Here is a 20371-nt window from a genome sequence, read left to right on the forward strand (position 1 = left end):
ACAAACTTTTCCAAATAAAATAACTTTCAGTTTTTGTTTTTCTTCACACACAACAGTTGCCTCAAGGCACTTTATATTGTAAGGTAAAGACCCAAGAATAATACAGAGAAAACCCAACAATCACATTTTCCACTTTGAGCAAGCACTTTGGCGACGGTGGAAAGGAGAAACTCCCTTTTAACAGGAAGAAACCTTTGGCAGAGCCAAGCTCAGGGTGGGGCGGGGCCATCTGCCATGATTGGTTGGGTGTGAGCAGGACAACGACACGCTGTGGAAGAGAGGCAAAGATTAATAATTAACAGAGTGGTGTATACAGTACACAGTAAGTGAAATAGAAACACAAACTGGGATTTGATTCAATAGAAGAGGAACCTGGAACCTAAGCTAAGGGTTGTTTCCCATTCTAATTAAATACCCCAGGACCCACAGAGAAGCCTGCATCTGTATGCAATGACACAGTACGATGAGCTCTTTAAGATAAAAGTGACAGTAGTCCAGCCTGGAAAGCATGCTAGCAAGCTAGGAAGCATGTATAATGTAAACAGAATTGGTCCTAGCACTGAACCCTGTGGAACTCCATAATTAACCTCAGTGTGTGAAGAGGACTCTCCATTTACATGCACAAACTGGAGTCTATTAGATAGATATGATACAAACCACTGCAGCGCAGTACCTGTAATACCTACAGCATGTTCTAATCGCTCTAATAGGATATTATGGTCGACAGTATCGAACGCTGCACTGAGGTCTAGCAGGACAAGCACAGAGATGAGTCCACTGTCAGAGGCCATAAGAAGATCATTTGTAACCTTCACTAAAGCTGTTTCTGTGCTGTGATGAGCTCTGAAACCTGACTGAAACTCTTCAAATTCCTGCATTCCTTGTAGGGGGTGACGGATTACTTCTATGAAACAGTCGTGTAAGATCACTTGGTGATGGTGGAAGAGAAACATACATCTCAAACAATTTTTATGTTGTAGATCTAAACATTTCTGAGTGCAATAATTGTAGTTGATGACCTTTGGTTTGTGTCCAAAGATATAACAATACCCTGCCTTTCCAAAAACAAGGTTAATAGCTCTTTGTGAATCACTTTTAGATACTCATCTAAATTGTGTTTTTCTACTATGTGTGTTTCCTTTTTTTTAAGGAGACACTGCAGAGTATGCTGAGTCATGCTAGGGTTCCAGCTAATAACTGTTAATCATCTTAGTGTAGAAAATGTTGTTTATCAAACTGCATTATCTTTGTTTGCTTTTAATGTAACGAAATAAAAGGTAACATCAGAAGTCTGTTGCTCTGGTAACGAACAGAAACCTTGTTTCTCTCATTTCAAGGTTAACAACCTCTGAATTTTCATCACTCATGGTCTCAGGGAGGTCTAAAGTTGTTTGTAGTGTCTGAACATGTTCAGGTAAGTAAATACAACAAAAAGCTCTGAAACCTGTGGCAAAAGTGAGGAACCTTAAAGGCCGGTGGCCTCTAAAGGCCTCTATGCAAACCAAGATGTGAAGGATGTCGTTTTCAGTGGGAGAAACGTTTCATCGCTCATCCAGGAGACTTCTTCAGTCTCAGCTGACTGCAGGTTTCCAACCTTATAAACAGCACATTTGCACAATGACTGCAGCTCCACTGACTAACAATGGACTACCATTCACAGCTTTCTGAGTACATAGTACATAGTGAGTACATTAAAGTACTCTTAAGGTTAAGAGGGGGGACAAAGTAGACAATTGTTTTGAGTGATGTACTCAGAAAGCTGTGTTTCTGTTTCCAGCAGACATAACCTTTGGCAATGTGCAACAATCAGAGTAAACGGTTGAGGACGTCTGGAAACAAACACAGAGCCGTTTCCTTGTTGAGAATATTGAGCATTAAAGTTTCTATGAGTCGAGGTTAGACGCGTGATTATCCTCTTATTGGGGAAAATGTCTTTGTCCAGAACCACGTGGGAACATGAAATGGATCATTTTCTGCTGTAACCCACAAACTAAACGGTAATGTACCCACACCCATCTTTCACTTTTTCACTACAGTAAAACATCACAAGTCCGGTTATTTGAAACAATCACTGGATCCGCTCTCGACGCTGCCTTGGCACCTGAAGTTGTTCTTGGGGAAGCAGAACAAAGAGGGTCGCTGGGCAGCCATGTTGAAAATCAGCATTGTCCCCTTGCAGCAAGAAGGTCTAATTTCCTGGCCGGCTTGGCCGTTTCTTTGTCATGTTTACGTGTTCTCCTTATGCCTGTGCTATATTGTTATAATAAGGTCCAACAGGTCACAGCCTCTAACACATAGGTGTCAAACTCTGGCCCGCGGGCCAAATTTGGCCCGCAGCCTAATTACATTTGGCCCGCGAAGCCACACCAAATTACTATTAGAGCTGGCCTACTGGTATTATACAGCTAATATATATATTGTTTAGTATTAAGCTTGGCTTGTTCCATATTCAGTTTTTCAGAAAAACGTGTCCATAAGAAGAGATTCATTCTTATATCTGGAGGAAGATTTTTTTTTTTCAATAAATATTAACGTTAGCCCGCGACTTTGTTCCAGTTTTGAATTTTGGCCCACTGTGTATTTGAGTTTGACACCCCTGCTCTAACAGCTCTGCAGTGTTTTATGGGGACAAACCTTGCTAACGCCTAATGTTTTGCCCAGAACCAGAGCCAGCAATTGTGTTTCAGTAAATAAAATTTACTGGCATCTGCTTCCCATAAAGGGACACAAATAATATTTCACATTCACACATCTGGACATTTCAGAATGGTCAGTTAACCTAACATGCATGATTTTAGACTGAGTGAACCCATGTAGGCATGTAAGGAAGAGGACTCCCTTAATATCATTATTTGTATTATAATTTGTACAGCACTTTATTTAGATTTAAACATAGGTTTGCACATCAGTAACATTTGCACACAAGAGGTTTAATTATTTATTGAATATTTATTGAGTATTTTAATGATTAGCAGGTAGCCTTTTGTTCCGGCTCCTGCACGGCTGCTCCTCATCAAGAAATGTGGTGGTTGTCTGTGAGGAGGAAAGGATTGTTACTGGGAGCAAATAAGGCCTACTATGAAGGAGAACTAATGCAAATGTGCGTGCAAAGTCTAACGCACTGCAAAGAAGTAGCTGCTGAGATGAGATTACTCACCTGTCTTTCCTGTGTCCTCTCCAGGATGTTGGGGCAAATGTTTCCCGGGGTCCAAACACCATTTAAAAGTTCCGGGAGAGGCAAAGGGAATCTTTGTGCATGGGGTTTTTGGTGTTTCTTGAATAAATATTAAATATTTATTTAATAAAATGGTGTATCATAGAATGTTGGTGGAACGTTAGAATTGGAAAACTCACCTGACATCGTTTAGGCCACTTAGAACACACAGGAGGACTTCTTCCTATGTTCTGAACCTTTCAGTCGTCAGCTACTATAAGACGCTTGAATTTACAATATCTTTCTTATCTCAAGAGTAATCTCTGACAACTTATGATAACAAACATGCTGGAGTTCAGACTGAACTGCTCTTAAGTTTTAACCCCCCCCAAAATAGAACATCCATATTAGCATCCATGTTAGTGATGGGATTTCCGGCTCTTTTTAGAGATCCGGCTCTTTCGGTTTGGCTCACTAAAAAGAGCCGGCTCTTTCGGCTCCGAACCGGCTCTTCAGGTTGTTTTGTTGCTTTAATTAATTTATTATTAACAATAATATAAAATTATGCACAAAAGGAATTACTAACGTAAAAACAAGTGGTTTTATTTATATATGTTTATATATAAATATATGCGGTGGCCCCTAGAGACAAAACACGTACAAACTCCAAAACACATTTCTAGCATGAACTGAACTTCCAAAGCAGAGCTACTAGATCACTTAAATTACACAATTGAAAGCATGTGTGTATTGTTTGTGTATTTATACACAGGCACTCATATATATATTCAAATAATTTAAAAAATAGTTCATTTACCTGTTATTACCACACACCAAATCCGGTCGTTGGTACTTGCTGGCTTGTGTAGCCACAAGATAACAAAGGCTCAACACTGCGCCCAGCATCCTGGAGCACTTCTGTTGTCTTTTGTACGTGTTTTGAGTTTTTATGTGCTTCTGAGTTTTTACGTGCTTCAGAGTTTGTACGTGTTTTTACATGTTTTGGAGTTTTTACGTGTTTTGGAGTTTGTACATGCTTCAGAGTTCGTGCTTTGTCTCTAGGGGCCACCGTAAATATACTTTTATTTATTCACTCCACATAAAATGTAATAAATAAATCATATAATACAAAAATCAACTATTCACATTTCAAGTTTTAACTATTTAAATTTTCAGCTTTTTCCTTTCACAAATTTAAAGTGAAAAGAACACAAAACACTGCAAACCACAACACAATTAAATATAAATTATAATATGAAAACTAAAAGAACATGCATATTCTCTGTCATATGGACCTGCATGAATAAACTTTCTCAATCCTTTATCATCTGCAACCGAAAATAGTTGTGGATGATTACTATACCTTTCTAATGTTGCTGTCCCTGCCTCTCTTTCTCTCTCTCTGGCTCTGTTCCTGTGCTACTGAGTGTAACTACCGCCCCTCCCCCCTCTGCCCAGCGTAAAGCACAAGGCTGGCGTGCAGAGTGAAGCGGGAAAAAAGTGCGAGAGAGAGGCTGAGAGAAAGGAAAAAAAAAAAAACCCACGTGACGGCTCGCGATAAGGAGCCGGCTCGCGTCGTTCACGTCAAAGAGCCGGCTCTAAGAGCCATTTCGTTCGCGAACGACCCATCACTAATCCATGTTCCTTCTTCAACGATGAAAAGTAACTTTCTGTTTAAATGACACCATCGCAGATTCAGCCCATTTCCCAGGTCGTAAAAACCAAGAACTCTATTTTTGTAGAAACAGGTACTTTTAATATCTAAAAACAAAGAGAAAACATATGCGCTCTCCACCTGAAAGTAAAGAAATGGTTGTTTTGTAAAGACAGCGTGGAACAGCAAAAACCTGTCACAATGGGTTTGATATCTATGGCAACAATGTTTGCATGAACAGAATAAATAGTGACAGTTTTTTAACCTGGAAATTTAGTGTTTTATGATGTATATTTCACCATAATGTATAAACAGGTGTTGTACTAGTGCTTAGTTGCACAGACATTCTGGCACCAAGTTAATTCCAGGGGGTTCACATGAACTGACTTCATATTTGGCAGACTGTTTGTCAGCGTCATGCACAGCATGGTCGTACACATAAAAACATCAGTTACAGAATCCCAGATCTGATGAGGACAGGGGGGTGTGGCCTGATGAGTCCAACTTATCAGTCAGTTCATCGAATGAATCGTTCAGGATTTGCAGTCTTGTAGTGTATTTGTTCCAACCCTTTTAAGCTGTTTGCATTTTTGTAAATGATGGTAATTTAATGAAAAAGAGCTAGTTAACTTAAAATAGTGACCAGCTGACATACTTCTAATTTATAGTTTGCATATTTTGATGTAGCATAGAGACTTCAGCTGCTTCTTCTTATCATCGGTTTTTGTCTGCAAAATGACTCCACCTACAGTGTAACGTGCACACACACATATGCACACAACATGATATGACAGATTTTGCCTTCCAGGGAAATGATGTCCAGCTTTGCACAACAGATATGAACTGCAGTTCCACTCTCATTCCTGTCCACTCTGTACTGAGTATACTGAAGTTGTCAGAGAGCTGCAAATATGCCACAGCATGTGTCCCACAGAGGAGGGTTAGGGTCTGTGTGTCTGCTGGTGTCCACTTGGTAAGTGTGGAGTGTTCTCAACAATCCCCTTCCGTGCATTGTCTCCTGGAGATCTTTGCATTTGTGCTTTACTGTAGTTTATCCCAGGGAAACATGATTTCTCAGGCAGTCAATCATTGCCCGTCTCGGTGTTGACTGATAATGTCCCGAGTCCATTTGATCATAGTCTCAGGAGATCGATAGAGAAAGATCAGTTTGGAGTAAAGTTCCTCTTCTAACTCCAGTTCCCCTGTCTCACGCACCTGAAACACACAGACGTTTAGTCGACATGGATTTTAAAGAATCGCAGCTCCAGACACGACTGTGTGTTTTTGTAGTTTCAATGTGTATGTGTGCGTTTAGCAATTTGGAAATACTAACTTTAATTATTCTCTGTTATTGGTGAGTCTACATTAAATGCATGTGTGTTATTATACATGCAGCGCACACTTACCAAGAAGATATCAGTGCAGAGCTTGAGAATGCGGTCCACACAGGGCAGCTCCTCAAACATGATGGAGTGGGAGATCTCACTGAAGAAGCCACGGACAAACTTCCCAATGACTAAGACCACAGACACATACAGCCCCATGATACTGAAAAGAAGGGGGAAAATTACATTACATTATATTTTATTTATATCTATCTATCTATCTATCTATATTCATTCATTCAGTGGTCCCCGTGGTAATCGGAGCACTAGGTGCAGTGACTCCCAAGCTAGGCGAGTGGCTCCAGCAGATCCCGGGAACAACATCGGAGATCTCTGTCCAGAAGAGCGCAGTCCTGGGAACAGCTAAGATACTGCGCAGGACCCTCAAGCTCCCAGGCCTCTGGTAGAGGACCCGAGCTTGAAGGATAAACCACCCGCAGGGGCGCGAGGGGAATTTTTTTAATGTATTTATTTTTATTACATGTTTACACTGAAGTCAGCTAGTAAAAGAAACCAAACTTTAACTTATAACTTATATTTTAGTTTCCTGAATGCAATTATAACGTCTTAACAGCTCTATAGAGATCAAGCACCTTTTTTGTAAAGCAGCACTGCGAGTAAACAGAAAGAGACTCACAGTTATATCGAGATTATTTGGTCTTAATGACAACTCAGATTACACCTTTAAACATTCATTCACACAGTGCTGTTTTCGTCACATCTTTAAGGACTTTGTCTGCCCGCATACAGTTATGAAACACTAATTAACCTCACGTGCATGTCTTTGGATTGTGAAAGCTAGAGAACCCCAAGGAACCCCCACAAGCATTAGGAGAACATACAAAGGCTGCACAGCGATGAGCCTGCTCGCTGTGAGGCAACACACAGTAGCACCTCGTTAGAGCACTTCACACTGCAGGCTTACATAAAGCATTTAAAGCCTGTTCCTGCTGGAGGTTTCTTCCTGTTAAAAGGGAGTTTTTGCTTCCCACTGTTGCCAAGGTGCTTGCTCATTGGGGGTTCATATGATTGTTGGGTTTGCTCTGTTTCCTTTGTATTATTGTAAGGTTTACCTTACAATATAAACAGGCAATCATTGTTGTGATTTAGTGCTATAAAAAAATTGAACTGAACTGTTTCAGTTGCATGAATGTTTTTGCTGACTGATGCCCAGAACTCCTACATTCGTAGTTGTGTTTCTTACCCGTATCCTGCCAGAAAGCCCAGGCTGGGAGGACTGACTTTGTCACTGAATATGACCATGGGTAGTACACCACACTGTGAGGAGTCACAGTTCGCAATAGCAATGTCCCACCACTCCTGGTTCCCACTGCTATTTAGTGACAGGGTTATATCCATGTATCCAGCTTCATTACCTATAAGACAACAATCTGTTTCTCAATATCACATATGTTAAGGAGTAAAATATCTGGATGCTGACATCGAGCCTGTGACTGTTTTATTTTGCCTAGTGTTTGAGGTATACTCCAAATACTCCAAATTTGGGGATTTTGAGTTGGAGCATGGATGGAAAGCCTGTGACCCACAGATGTAGATTTGCTACAACTCTGTGAGGGATTTGCAGTTTTTTACTGAACTGTTGTGATGATTTATCAAAGGATCTTTGTTCCACATACTCACTCCTGTGACTGTAATCAGGGCTCTAGACTAACTTTTTGACATGGGCGCACCGGTACGCCTAACTTTAAAAATTTAGGCGTACCGGCACAAAAGTTAGGCGCACTCAAATTTTTCAACCGCATCGCTTAACACCGCAGTTTTACATGTGCACTTTCTTTGGGGGGGGAAGTCCATACAGACAATATTAATTTCTAAATTATTAACTAACAAACTTGTGCTTCAAGTGCTTTGTCAATATTGTAGAAAATGTTAAAAACTTAATCATCATCTTGGCCTCCTCTGACGACCTGTTTGCTGCTGTCTGCTGCTGAAAGGCCGTGGGGAGAGGGGACACTTGGGCAGTGCATTTACTGCAGCATATAATGTGTTTTCTGGATACACTGTGCTTTTTCAGCATTCAAATATTGATGGCACCGTGTCAGAGCACTGGCTATGAATTTCAGACAGATCAGGCCTTAACTTAACAAAAAAGTTATCAATAGTTCTTTTCATCTTTTCTTATTACCCACAGCTACAGTACATCCACTTCTCTCAGGCCTAGGCTGCTCACTAGGGCTGAGTATCATCACTGATTTCTATAATCCATTCAATTCCGGTTCTCAAAGTCCTGATTTGATTCAATTTAGCCTCAGACAGTCAGAAATATTATAATTCTGATCATTTATCAGTACTGATACACATGAGACTTCATCAGAATTGTGAAAATCACAGCAGATGCCTTTGTGTGAAAGTAACTGAGAATAAAACACAGGAAAACATGAAGGAGATTTTCCTGGTCTGGCTTTTTATAGCAGATAACCTTAAAAATATTCTGCAATTTTGCATAATTTTAAGAAATTTAAATTTCTTCAGTATTGAACAGCAGAAATTAGGCTTTCTTGTCCGAGGTCATTTAAGTGAAAAAAGAAAAAGCGCTGTAAACAACGCTAGACTGGTGGGTAATAAGCGAATGAATAATGCAGAAAACAGATTTGAGACGGGAAACTGTTCCTGAAGTACAAAGAGAGAGAGAGCTGTGCAGGAAGTGTGATTTTTATCGTGGTGGAAGCAAAACAGCAAAAGTCAGAGGGAATTCATGAGACATTGATCAAATGTGAAGCGCAGTTTGCTGCTTCTTTTGCTGCAGGCTCGGTGAATTTTGGTTGGAGAGAGGCAAAACCTGCAGCTCAGAATCAGCGCAAAAAGACGTAAACACAGCGCGGACCCGAAGAATCGCTAAGCTCCGACAGCGTGTCCGTGTTCAGGCCGTCGGGTGAGAAAGCCGAGAAAGACGAAGCTGATTCTGATGTGTTGGGTCCGCTCCGTGTTTAGGTCTTTGTGTGGAATCCGTTAATGAATTGATATCGCTTTATTCAAGCTACTCACCTCTCTCTTCCACCTGCACTTTCAACTGGACCACGGCCAATCAGAGAGGTCCCGCCCCTGACTATCTCTGATTGGTTTAGTCCACGATAGGGGCATAATGTGTGTCTGTTGTTGACCACACGGAGAGTTACAGAGATTTTTTTTTTGTTACCGGAACAGTTGGTCGCACCTGTGCGACCAAATATTTATTTTTAGTCGCACCACTGAAAAATTTGGTCGCATTTGCGACCAAATTGGTCGCACTCTAGAGCCCTGGTAATGCTGTGATATTTTACATTAGTCCTTACTAACCACCAGTGTTGGTCAAGTTACTTGAAAAAAGTAATCAAAACTAATTACTGATTACTTACCCAAAAAGGTAATCCCGTTACTTTACTGATTACTTATTTTCAAAAGTAATTAGTTATTTAGTTACTTAGTTACTTTTTAAAAACACGATTTACAACCTGAAGAGGTGATAAAGCGATAGATCTTTCAGCCCAATTCTACTTTTTCTGCATAATCCATCATACAAAATGTAATCAAATGGAAAAGTCTCTTTTTAAAACTTGTTTTATTAGTTTTAATCTTTTAACTTTATGCATCAAGCAAAGATTTAATTATATGCAACATTCTCTGACTGGAAGAAATTAGTTTAACATTTAAACCTATTTTCTGCACATTCCAGTACATAAAATAAAATATTTTTTGTGTTTACACTCAGTCTTTCAAATAGATGCAAGTAAAACACAGCAGAAAATAAATAAAACCAAAGACTCAGCGGTCCTGTTGCTCTATTTTCACCTGTAAAGCAGGACTACGGTAGGCGGAGGTTTACCCTGGTGCAGGTGTGCCGCGGTCAGTGGAAGAATCCGCGAGTTTCTCTGTGAGTTTCCCATCACGTCGTAGCTACTCGGTGCTTGTTGGAAGTTTAGGGGTTTTTTCGCTGTAAAAAGAAGTTTTCTTCCCACGCACAGCGGACACTAATGTTTTTGTCACTTTTTATGGAATCAAACTCAAAGTAAGGTCAGTACTTCCACGCTTTAAACGCTGCACGCTCATACTCTCTCTGCACTCGATATGTGATCCATTGTTGATCTGCACACAGCTGTTGTCACGAACGTCGCACTCGCTTACGTCACTGTCGTGAGACATTCTCGCAAAAAATCACGGTTTTAGTAACGCAGTAAAGCAGCGTTCCTACGGGAAAGTAACGGTAATCTAATTACCGTTTTTGCAATAGTAATCCCTTACTTTACTCATTACTTGAAAAAAGTAATCGGATTATAGTAACGCGTTACTGCCCATCTCTGCTAACCACTGGCTCAGGTCATGATGAGTCGGCATTAGACGTCCTGCATGTTGTGGGGCAAATACTTGTTTGCTGCTTTGTACATTATTTGTGCAGCTCCAAGGTCGACCGAGTCTTTAAGTTTAGGAGTATTTCTTTTAATAAAAAGTGTATTTGATGGTTTATGCATGTTGAGCGCATACTGGATTTGTGTTTTATAAGCATTTCCCCAGATATCACACAGAAGGTCATGCAAGCAGGTATGATTGAACAATATAGAATATATGATGTTTGCAGTCTTTGACTTTAAAAAGAATTTGCAAGAGACTTTGATGTTTTGGCTTTAATACGATCACTGCGGGACATCCGGAGTAGTTTGTGATGCATCATGACCAAGAGATTTGATTATAGATTTTCTACGGTGTCTTTCATTGTTTTCTAGTAGTAGAATCTGTATGATCCCGAAATATTATGAATTTTGTTTTACTCAGATTCATTGTTATTATATTATCTCATTTTCTACTTCATTCAGATGCTTCCACAACACACTAAGCAATACTACTTTCAATGTCTTTGAAATTGGAGAGATGTCATTAATGTGCATTAATGTGACTCCTCCACGCCCGTATGTGTGTAGTTTGTTAAGTACGGGTTTTTGATCGACTGTATCAAATGCTTTTTTAAGCTGTAAGAACACTCCCACAGCATATTCTTTGTTTTTGGCAGGAGTGTATCTACAAACATATTGAGATCATGTGTTGTGGTTATGTTGGTTCTAAAGCCACAGTGTTGCATACAAAACATTGTTTTTTGTGACGCAAACTATTTGTTCCAGTATCTTAGAGGAGTGCAGATGTTCATCTCCAGCGTTGTATATCAGCACAACCTTTCCAGGGAATAAACCGTTTGCAGTGCAGGTAAATGTTTTCACCTTATGTCCAGTGATGTCTTTGACTAAATCCATATCAAAGCCATCATAACCCATTGATCTCTTAAACTTAAATGATGTCACTATAGCAGTAATTTCATCTTCATCTGTTGCCTTTATAAATATGGAGTTTGCTACACTAGTTACAAAGAGTTTCTGCAGGTTTGTTGGCCATGACAGGACGAACATTAAGAACAAAACCATTCAAATCTTTCACAATAAGCTGTCACTGATCATTGTGTTTGCTATTGGGGAGTTTTTTTAATTTATTTTATTGACAATAATATTAATACTTCCAGTGCGTTTTTCTTACTATTGTAACGTAAAAATCTAACGTTGTAACCTGTTTTGCAGTTTTTTTATTATTCATGTCAGTTATTCTCATGTATCTTATAGATTTTTTCAGCTCCGGTCGTTCCTTTCTTTAACTGTTTCATATACACTAGGTATTTTTTCTTACATGCACTCAGTATCCCATTTGAGTGCATCTACTTCCGGTGCTGCTCCGAGCTGGCAGCCAGTATCAGCATCTCACACCACCAAATTTCCCCTTGTGGGACAATTAAAGGATTCTTCTCTGTTCTACCTGTTAGGTGAGTGACTTTGTGCTTCTTGTTCAAACTATGCTGTATCATACATATATCTTAGTACTATATAGTAATAATTTGTGGAAATTTTCCTAAATAAATAATTGTTCACTAACGTAATCATTATAATATAAAATCTGTAAACCTTCGTGCAGCTGACCGACTGGCTTGGCCTCAGCTCCATTGGGGGCACGGATGTACTTAGGAAACATACTGGGAACAAGCCTGGAAGAAATACAAGACAGCGCCTGTTAAAAGAAGCACTATTCATGTTTTTCATTAATGTAAACACTTTTATTAACATAAACATCGCTCCAGAGAGAAAACCTACACTGGCTCAGTGCGGTTGCCAACCAGCAATGAAGCCAAGTCTGCTCTGACTGGGTTCCCAGGTTCCAGGTCGATGGAATGCTTATCAAAGGCATGTTCCACTGTTCCACCCTTACCCAGGTCCCTGAGAGGAAGGAAAGCAGAACAGTTACAGCCTCAGTGACACGTCAGCAGAGCTCAAAAAGTCTGAGAGCCTTTATGTTCACAACATGTGTTTCACTCTATCTGATAGAATGCTTTCATTGTAACCCATTTTTATTATTTACTTTATGAATTACTTTGTTTATAAAAGCTAGATCTTGTGTGAAAAAGTGAGTGTCTATCAGACAACGATAAACTTGTCAGGATCAGATTCACCCACCCATCGGGTGGATATTACACATCTTGGCCTAAACACCTCACCTAGGAGGCATCCTAGTCAGATGTCTGAACCACCTCACAGGAGGACCAGTAACACTGATGACTGAGCCCTGTCAGCCTCTATGAAAAGCTTGTATCTGTTGCTTGTGTCCGCACTGTTGTTCTTTCAGTTACTACAGGACTGTAGGTGAGAACAGGAATGCAGATCAAATATGAAATCAACAGCTTATCACAGATGTGCAGAGATGATCCCACACTGCAGGCCAATCCACGACTGATGGTGTTTGTGTGCGTTTTTCTATCAACAAAATCTCCACCACCGCCGGCGGAAATGAGCCTCACTCTTTAGAGATGGCTGTAGACCAGGGGTCCCCAATCCCAGTCCACGAGGGCCGGTGTCCCTGCAGGTTGTAGTTGTGTCCTTGATCCATCACAGCTGATTTAAATGGATAAATGACCTTCTCAACATGTCTTCAGTTCTCCAGAGGCTGGTAATGAACTAATCATGGGATTCAGGTGTGTTGACCCAGGGTGAGATCTAAAACCTGCAGGGACACCGGCCCTCGTGGACTGGGATTGGGGACCCCTGCTGTAGACAATAACTGTTGTACCTCTCTAACAAGCATGTACTCGAATGTTGCTTAGATGAAGAATATTGTTTGATATTGTTTTACCTCTGAAAATTCCAGGACAGGCGAAGTGTGAGGTCAACAGGACCGAGTAACTCTTTAATGACTTCCTGCCTGCTCGGGGGACTGATCCTCCAAACAGATCCAGAACTACCCTCAATCATGGCTGTCACAATGTCCTCATAACTGTAGAGAATGATGAACTGCATGGCGACCTACACGCAAAGGAAGAAGAAAGTTTTAATGACAAATCAACCAAAACAAAAACAACAGGGAGAAAATGATCACAGTTTCAGAGTACACAGCGAGCCGGGGATGGAGCAGACGGAGTATAAACGGTCTGTCTACCCGGTATTTAGTGCTATTACATGCTGGATGTGAAATTATTTTCAATTCATGCTCTTAACACAACACAGGTGTGTGATTACACAGTGAAACAGGACAGAGGCACACTGAGTGTCACAGAACAAGCAGAGATAAATCGATGTGAGCACAGAACAGCTACAAATGCAGATACTGTAACACTGCAGTACACTGCGGTAAACCAAACGGAAACCAATACGCACAGCATTGTCTTCAAAGTCTTTGGCGAGTTGGTCATATTCATCCTCTGAAAAGGGCTTGATGTACTGCTGCTGCACACTCATGGTAAACAGGGGCTGGAAACAGAAGAAGAACACGGCTGATCCCAGTTTGGAGTCAGAGTCGAATTTTACTTCTATAGCACCAAATCACAACAACAGTCAACACGCTCAATATTAAAAAGGGAAGGAGGATGAAAAGGTAAGGACCCTACAGCAGCCACACAGCCCCGTGGGAGCAAGCATTTTGTGACACTGGGAAGGAAAAACCATCAGCCACTGTGACTGGTTAGAGGTTGCCTGTCCTGTAACCATATCCAGAGAGGCGTTTCATTCGGGGTTGGCTACCTTCCAAACTCCACGTTAATCCCTCATCACAATCAGCACAGTCTTAAAATGTGCCAAATAGCAGTTTATGTTCTTAGTGTTCTGCTTTCTGTTGTCTGTTAATACAAGACCAAGCAAACGTATGAAATCATCCCTGTATACTGTCTGCGTATGTGTTTGACAGATAAACAATAAATTAAATTAATCATTTATTAACATTAATTTGGAGCAATTTTATCAATACCCAAGAAACAACTTTGAAGATTGTGTTACCTCATATCCACCCAGCTTGACAGTTACTGTGACGTCAATGGGATGGTTGACCACACCCACGACAGATCGGACCAATGAAATGAAGAGAAGGGGAAACCAGATGATGCAGATCAAGAAGAAGATAATAAGTCCACCCATGCCATATTTCACTATCTTCTTTTTCTTCTGCCCTTTAGGCTGTGGGTATTTCTGAGGGCAAAGAGATTGTTTTTACTAAAAAAAATAGATTTTCTTAACTTACTTCTTAAAAATACAACTTATTGTCCTCCCGATCTCATTAACCACGAGTTAGAAAACAGGACAAAAAAACTGCTTATGAGGAGCCATCCAGTAAACTCGGAAACGCCAAGCAGGTTCAGATAAGAATACTCTGAAACACAATAGCACTAAATCATGTTTAATATAAAAAAAGACTCATTCGTGAGCATTTTTTCCCCGCCTGTCCCATTTGGTTCTTTAGCCGTCAGAATTGTTGTCTGAAGACCAACAAGGATACCCAGTAGATTTACTTTGCCAAATGGATCATCGTGGCATTGCCGTATTGGTCCATTTGATCGACCTTTGTTTTTATTATATTTTATTTTCAGATGTTACAGACGGGACAGACATGAGTGAGGGATAGGAAAGGGAGAAAGAAAGAGGAAGGAAAAGAAAAACAGAAGGGGAGAGGGACAGTGAGAGAGGGAAACAAATCTCCTGGATCACCTGTTGAGAGAAGAAGAAGAGAAAACAAGCAAAAAAAACAAAGCAACATACTAAACACAACAGCATCGCATTAATCTAGCTAAGTGTAAACAGCAGTAAATACTGAATATTGAATGTTGTTGTGCAGCACGCAGGACAGACAGCGCACAATGTGCTTTGAAGTAGCAGCCAAGTAAGCTGTGATTTAAGTCTACGAGCAGTGAACACCCGTGTGCACACCTGTGTGCATCAGCGCGCTGGTATTCAAAAGGTTTCCACGTGTAATGGTCGTGAGCATTTTTTTAATGAACTTTGACTTTGTTGCGCTCGTATCTTTCATACCTTTTCTGTCTCACGGCTGCATTTGATGATGAAAATGTTGGCATAAATATCCTCCACACACATCCAGTTTGACAGAGACAATGTGGTATCGGTCCAAACCCAATCCATCACTGCTCGGAGCTCCACCAAGAACGGCACCAGGCGAAACCTACAAACACGCAGTCAGCTTTGACTCCTGACCCATTTCACATACATTTATCACACTTGATCTCAAACATACATGACGTACATGGTGTGTCTTTCCTTTGCAAGAAGACTAATAATGTTAAGCTGGACTTATGAAGAGCTTATGCTTCTCACTCAAGAGGGACGGGCTTCCTCCTTTTTGAAGTCCACATATGTTGGCTGTAGCATCCCTTGGGTATGTAGGGTTAATTGTTGTAGGCAAGTAATGATTTTCTTCCTGTCGCTGCTTGCGGGGCATCATCTTCTCTTGTCACTGAGAAGTGTGGTGATTTTAATCTGACGGTTGAGCTTGAAACAACAGTGGGTCAAGGGGAAATGCCCCTTCCCTTTGGGTAGTACACTAACACTTTGACCTTTACTCAGGGACGTGATAGTTTACTTTTCCTGAATGGTGCGGTTGGATGGATAAGGCCGCTGCAACCTTCAGGTGCAGCTGTTCTGCTTTTGGCTGTAAGGCATTCATTCTTGTTGCTGTGTCTGTGATGACGTCCACTATGGGCAGCCATAGTGGAGATGTGGCAAAATCTGAGCCATTTGGACAGGAAGCTTTTCTGGTTTGGTCAGGTCTCTATCTCACATGCTTCTCAGTAACTTATCCTAGCTGTCTCTAGCTGTAGTGTCTCCCTGTTATGGTCCCCACTCACACCTGTTCACTTAAATAGGTGACATGATGGTGGGTTGAGGTTGGCCAGTGACGGTAATGACACTCAAGTGGCGACTCACATGATTAATAGTGGACTTAAATAACTGGGAGTTTCTGTCAGATGTTTTAGAACTGAAGAAGCTCTTGGTCAAGAAGGGAAACATCTTCACAAATGTAAAATAAGTCCACGAGCTTTCTTTGAAATAACTCGAAACTACCAAGAGTGACTAAGAACCTACAGATATCTGCAATACGCTGCATGGAGAGAGCAAAGACAAACACAGAGAAGCTCACACTTTCTTTGTGTACATACCCTTGGAAGAGAAACAGATTGAGGTGGTTGTATTTCTTGGTAAGGAAGTTGCCAAGGATACAAGTGGGGTACCCACAGCGGATCTGATAAGCTGATAAGCCAAAGTAAATGCACTTGACAAAGTACCAGAGCTGTGCCACAAAGTTTTGGTTGAACATCCTAAGACAAGACGAGAGAAAGAACATAACACTTAGCTCATAAACCAGTTTATACAGTCAGCAAAACAGCTTGCAAAGTGCAAAATAATGCAAATTGTGACTTCAGAGAGTGACTGCACAAATTTGACATTCATTGCCAAAGTACCAGAGGAATATTGTAGTCTGGACAGGCGGCTCAGACAAAGTAGGTCTGCTATAACAACAGTTGCTGACAAAAGATGCCTTTGTCAGGAGACGCAAAAGCACCTGTGAGACAGTGACAATGTTTGGTCTTGGGTTGCTGTGAGCTCAGGGACAGGCCACCTCGCAGCTATTGATGAAACTACACAGTTGTATCAGTGCTCCCCCAACAATGACTCAAAAAGCACAAACACAACGTTAACCATGATTTGAATTTGATTTAAAGAAGCATGCAAAAAAGAAACATCTTGCATTTTTGGGGAAATTTTACGGGACTTTTTTTCCATATCATTGTGAGACTTGCATAACAATAATTCGAATTTAACAATCCCCAAAACCAAGAGTCACAGGACAAATAACAACAAATGCTAGTAATTCAAAATCTTAAAAAACACAATTTAGACAAAAAGGCTATTAAAAAATATCCAACTGAATATTCACTCTTTATGTCAAGGTGTTCAGGTTCTGTTTCGTCATGACCCATTTCACTGAAATCTCTGGTTGCACTTCCAGTACCGACAGCCAGGAGAGATTTCCTGATCTGCATGCACAATATCCTTGAGAATATGCTTACCTCAAGTTGCTCTCTGTTGCAGATATTGGAGTGTGAATTTTACATAGGAAGCATTAAGCATGGAAACAAGCACTCATGAGAATGAGGCTGTATGTATGAAGTGCTTTGAGTTCTCAGGCAGAGTAGGAAAGCACTCTATAAGCACCGGTCCATTCGATGTGTGTGATTGATCAGAAGTAGAAGAATTATAAAATGACCATCAATGGCCTCAGTCTGGAGCTTCATGCCAGATCTTGGCTGAAGGAACGAGTCTGATTACAGGAGAAGCTTGTTGATGATCTGAAGCCAGTTGGGACTACAGTCATGAACACCATTACTAACACACTATGCCTACTGGACCCAATCTTGCAGCGTGTGTCCCGCCAGCCACAACTTTGAATTATTATTCTAAGTTGTGAACATTGCATCACTGATGCCAAACCTGTTCTTTTGTATTTGGGCGACCTCAGCATTAGCAATATGCACCAAACTGTCTAACACAAACACATATACTTGGGGGTCTGTTTGCTCTGCGTGAGAGTCCTGGAGCATTTCCAGTGCTGTCCGTGCTCCATCCATGGAGAGAATCTGAGAGTCATTTTGAGGATTTTGTGCAGAGCAGGCCTCCAATGCTACGAAAGACCCAACTAGACTGGGAGCAGAATGAAAGACTGCTGCCTTATTCCACATAATCAACTCTCAGAGGCTTTTTGGTGGGTACCTTGTGCCCAGCTGTCCCCCTTCCCTTTTCTCTCACTAGCCTGCTCTGACAGTGTGCATCAGCCAGTTTAAGCATGTTAACTCCTCTGACATGCGCTTGCTTTCTTTCATTCGTCTCTGAAAAATGTGCTTGCAGAAGACAATGATTTCATGTCTTCAATTTTTGGAAGCAGTGACACGCTGTACATGCCTAACGCTACTGGTTTGTTAATTACTTAAAACAGAAATGTTAATGTAGGCAGCAATCCTTAACTGTCAGGCTTTGGTGCTGTGAATTGTGCCTGAGTCCAAATGAACCAGGCCCAGCGCTTCACCTGTGCCATGACACACAGCAATCACACACGTAAAGCAAAGGGATACAAGTTTGTACACCTTTAAAGTCACTCACGCCACAAATCTTAAAGACAAAGAGAACAGCCGGGAACAGTCCAACACTTTCACCTGCAGCCTCTGTGACCCGTCTGACCGCTGTCAGAAACAAGTAACCCTGATCAAACACGTGCAGAGCTGCTTTCTTAGATCTTATTTTCTACGTTATTCTGAATTTCTTGTATAAATCAGCTGGAAAACCATCTGGGGTCACTGTTTCAGAGTCCAGATCTCACTTCCTATTTCTTCCAATAATTTTCTTTGAGGCTCTTTTTTTAATACTTTGTCTCTTTTGTAGCACTTTTTAGTTTTAGAAACATGACTTATATTTCCCATTAAAAAGTCTGTTTCCCACTGCAGGGTGGTAAGCTCAGAGCAGAGAGAGTCTGGCTGGCAGACGGGTGGGTGGTTTATCCAGGCTTCCCTGGATGAGCCCATGTAAACTCTGGCCACAGGAGGCGTCCATGTGGCTGCAGCCGCCTGCTTCAAGGTTTAACATGTTGCGTACTCAGAGATGCTCTGCAGTATTCCTTGGTTGTAGCAATCGCCTTTTTGCATTGCTGCTAGCTTCCCATGAGCTTGAAGCAGTAAATGGTTCTTCTATAGAGCTCCTCCACTCAAACTGAACACTCAAAGCACTTTTCACTGCAAACCTTATTCCCACATAAGGCTTGTAGTGCTTCTAGGCCTAAGCACACACACCTCACACTTCCATGGATGCGTTGGGACAACTCGGGGTTTTGTACCGAGGACACACTGACATGCCGAGTGCAGCAGTCAGTAATTTGATCCCTGACTGGTAGATGTTTGCTTTGAAGATCAAAACGGGGGATGGTTATGTCTGGGTATATTAATCAAGTCGAGGAGGCCATTTATGTAAACAGAAAGATCCTCTCTGAAAGAAGGAGGGTACAACTGTCACCCTCTTATAAGGCAGCCGTTCCCCAACTCTCTGTGAATATTACAATTTAATATTAACGACCATAAAACCCGACCTCGCGGCCTGTTGTTAGTCAGTTTGGGTCATTGTGCAAATGTACAGTTTATAAGGTTGGAAAACCTCGAAGGCAGTCGAGACTCGAACTGTCACTGAAAACAGTCCAGATGAACAGAATCAACTTCCTAAGATTCAGCAGATCATCTTCACCATGTCTGCATACCTACATGCATGTAGTTGCAGCTTGAGCATGGAAATGGCTGATTATATATTTGTGTTAATAAACAGCTCAACAGGTGCAGCTAATTAAAGCATGCACTTGTTAGAGGCTGGTCAACAATCATCCATTACTCCTCCAAGGAGTTGTTTTTGTTAAAGCAGGACTCAGATCATTATCGATGTCATAATTTATCACAAATAATACAGTAAATGCAAGACATCACCTTTCAGTGACAGCGGGCAGGATAAAGAACATCCAAAGATGAATCCCAAAAACAAGGATCACCTGGAGAGAAAGAACAATAGGACAGCAAAACAAGAAATGTCATTAAAATAATATAAGATAGTTAGAATTGTGAAAAACAACAGCAGAGATGAGCAGTGAGTGGCTCCACAGATGCCATCCTAACAAATATTACAGAAGCACTAAATGACATAAGAAGAAAAAATCTTTTCTGACGCAACCTACGAGTGATTTTAGGATTTAAAAGATGCAACGTTTTAGGAAGAAAAAAGATTCAAATCAATTTTATGTAAAAGAGTCTTTCAACAAACAAGAGACCAGACAGAAGATATATGACAC

The 20371-nt window shown here is 41.0% G+C and overlaps 1 protein-coding gene across 1 annotated transcript in view; it reads right to left on the minus strand.

Annotated features, from left to right (window-relative positions):
- Positions 1 to 4927: 4927 nt before the first annotated feature.
- The window catches only part of piezo1 (piezo type mechanosensitive ion channel component 1 (Er blood group)), an 88774-nt gene continuing 73330 nt past the window's right edge, over positions 4928 to 20371 (minus strand). The window contains exons 44-54 of the mRNA XM_085368985.1: positions 20013 to 20074; positions 16653 to 16811; positions 15511 to 15658; positions 14485 to 14673; positions 13870 to 13962; positions 13349 to 13518; positions 12316 to 12438; positions 12130 to 12209; positions 7398 to 7569; positions 6215 to 6356; positions 4928 to 6023 (exon numbers count right to left, since the gene is read on the minus strand). Of these exons, the coding sequence (XP_085225111.1) occupies positions 5895 to 6023; positions 6215 to 6356; positions 7398 to 7569; positions 12130 to 12209; positions 12316 to 12438; positions 13349 to 13518; positions 13870 to 13962; positions 14485 to 14673; positions 15511 to 15658; positions 16653 to 16811; positions 20013 to 20074 (1467 nt within the window). The 3' untranslated portion in view covers positions 4928 to 5894. The remainder of the gene's footprint in view (positions 6024 to 6214; positions 6357 to 7397; positions 7570 to 12129; positions 12210 to 12315; positions 12439 to 13348; positions 13519 to 13869; positions 13963 to 14484; positions 14674 to 15510; positions 15659 to 16652; positions 16812 to 20012; positions 20075 to 20371) is intronic.

Source organism: Diplotaxodon limnothrissa, linkage group LG13, assembly GCF_057381915.1.
Source record: "Diplotaxodon limnothrissa isolate DT_005_m linkage group LG13, D_limnothrissa_male_GT1.1, whole genome shotgun sequence".
In the NCBI taxonomy this organism is placed as follows: domain Eukaryota; kingdom Metazoa; phylum Chordata; class Actinopteri; order Cichliformes; family Cichlidae; genus Diplotaxodon; species Diplotaxodon limnothrissa.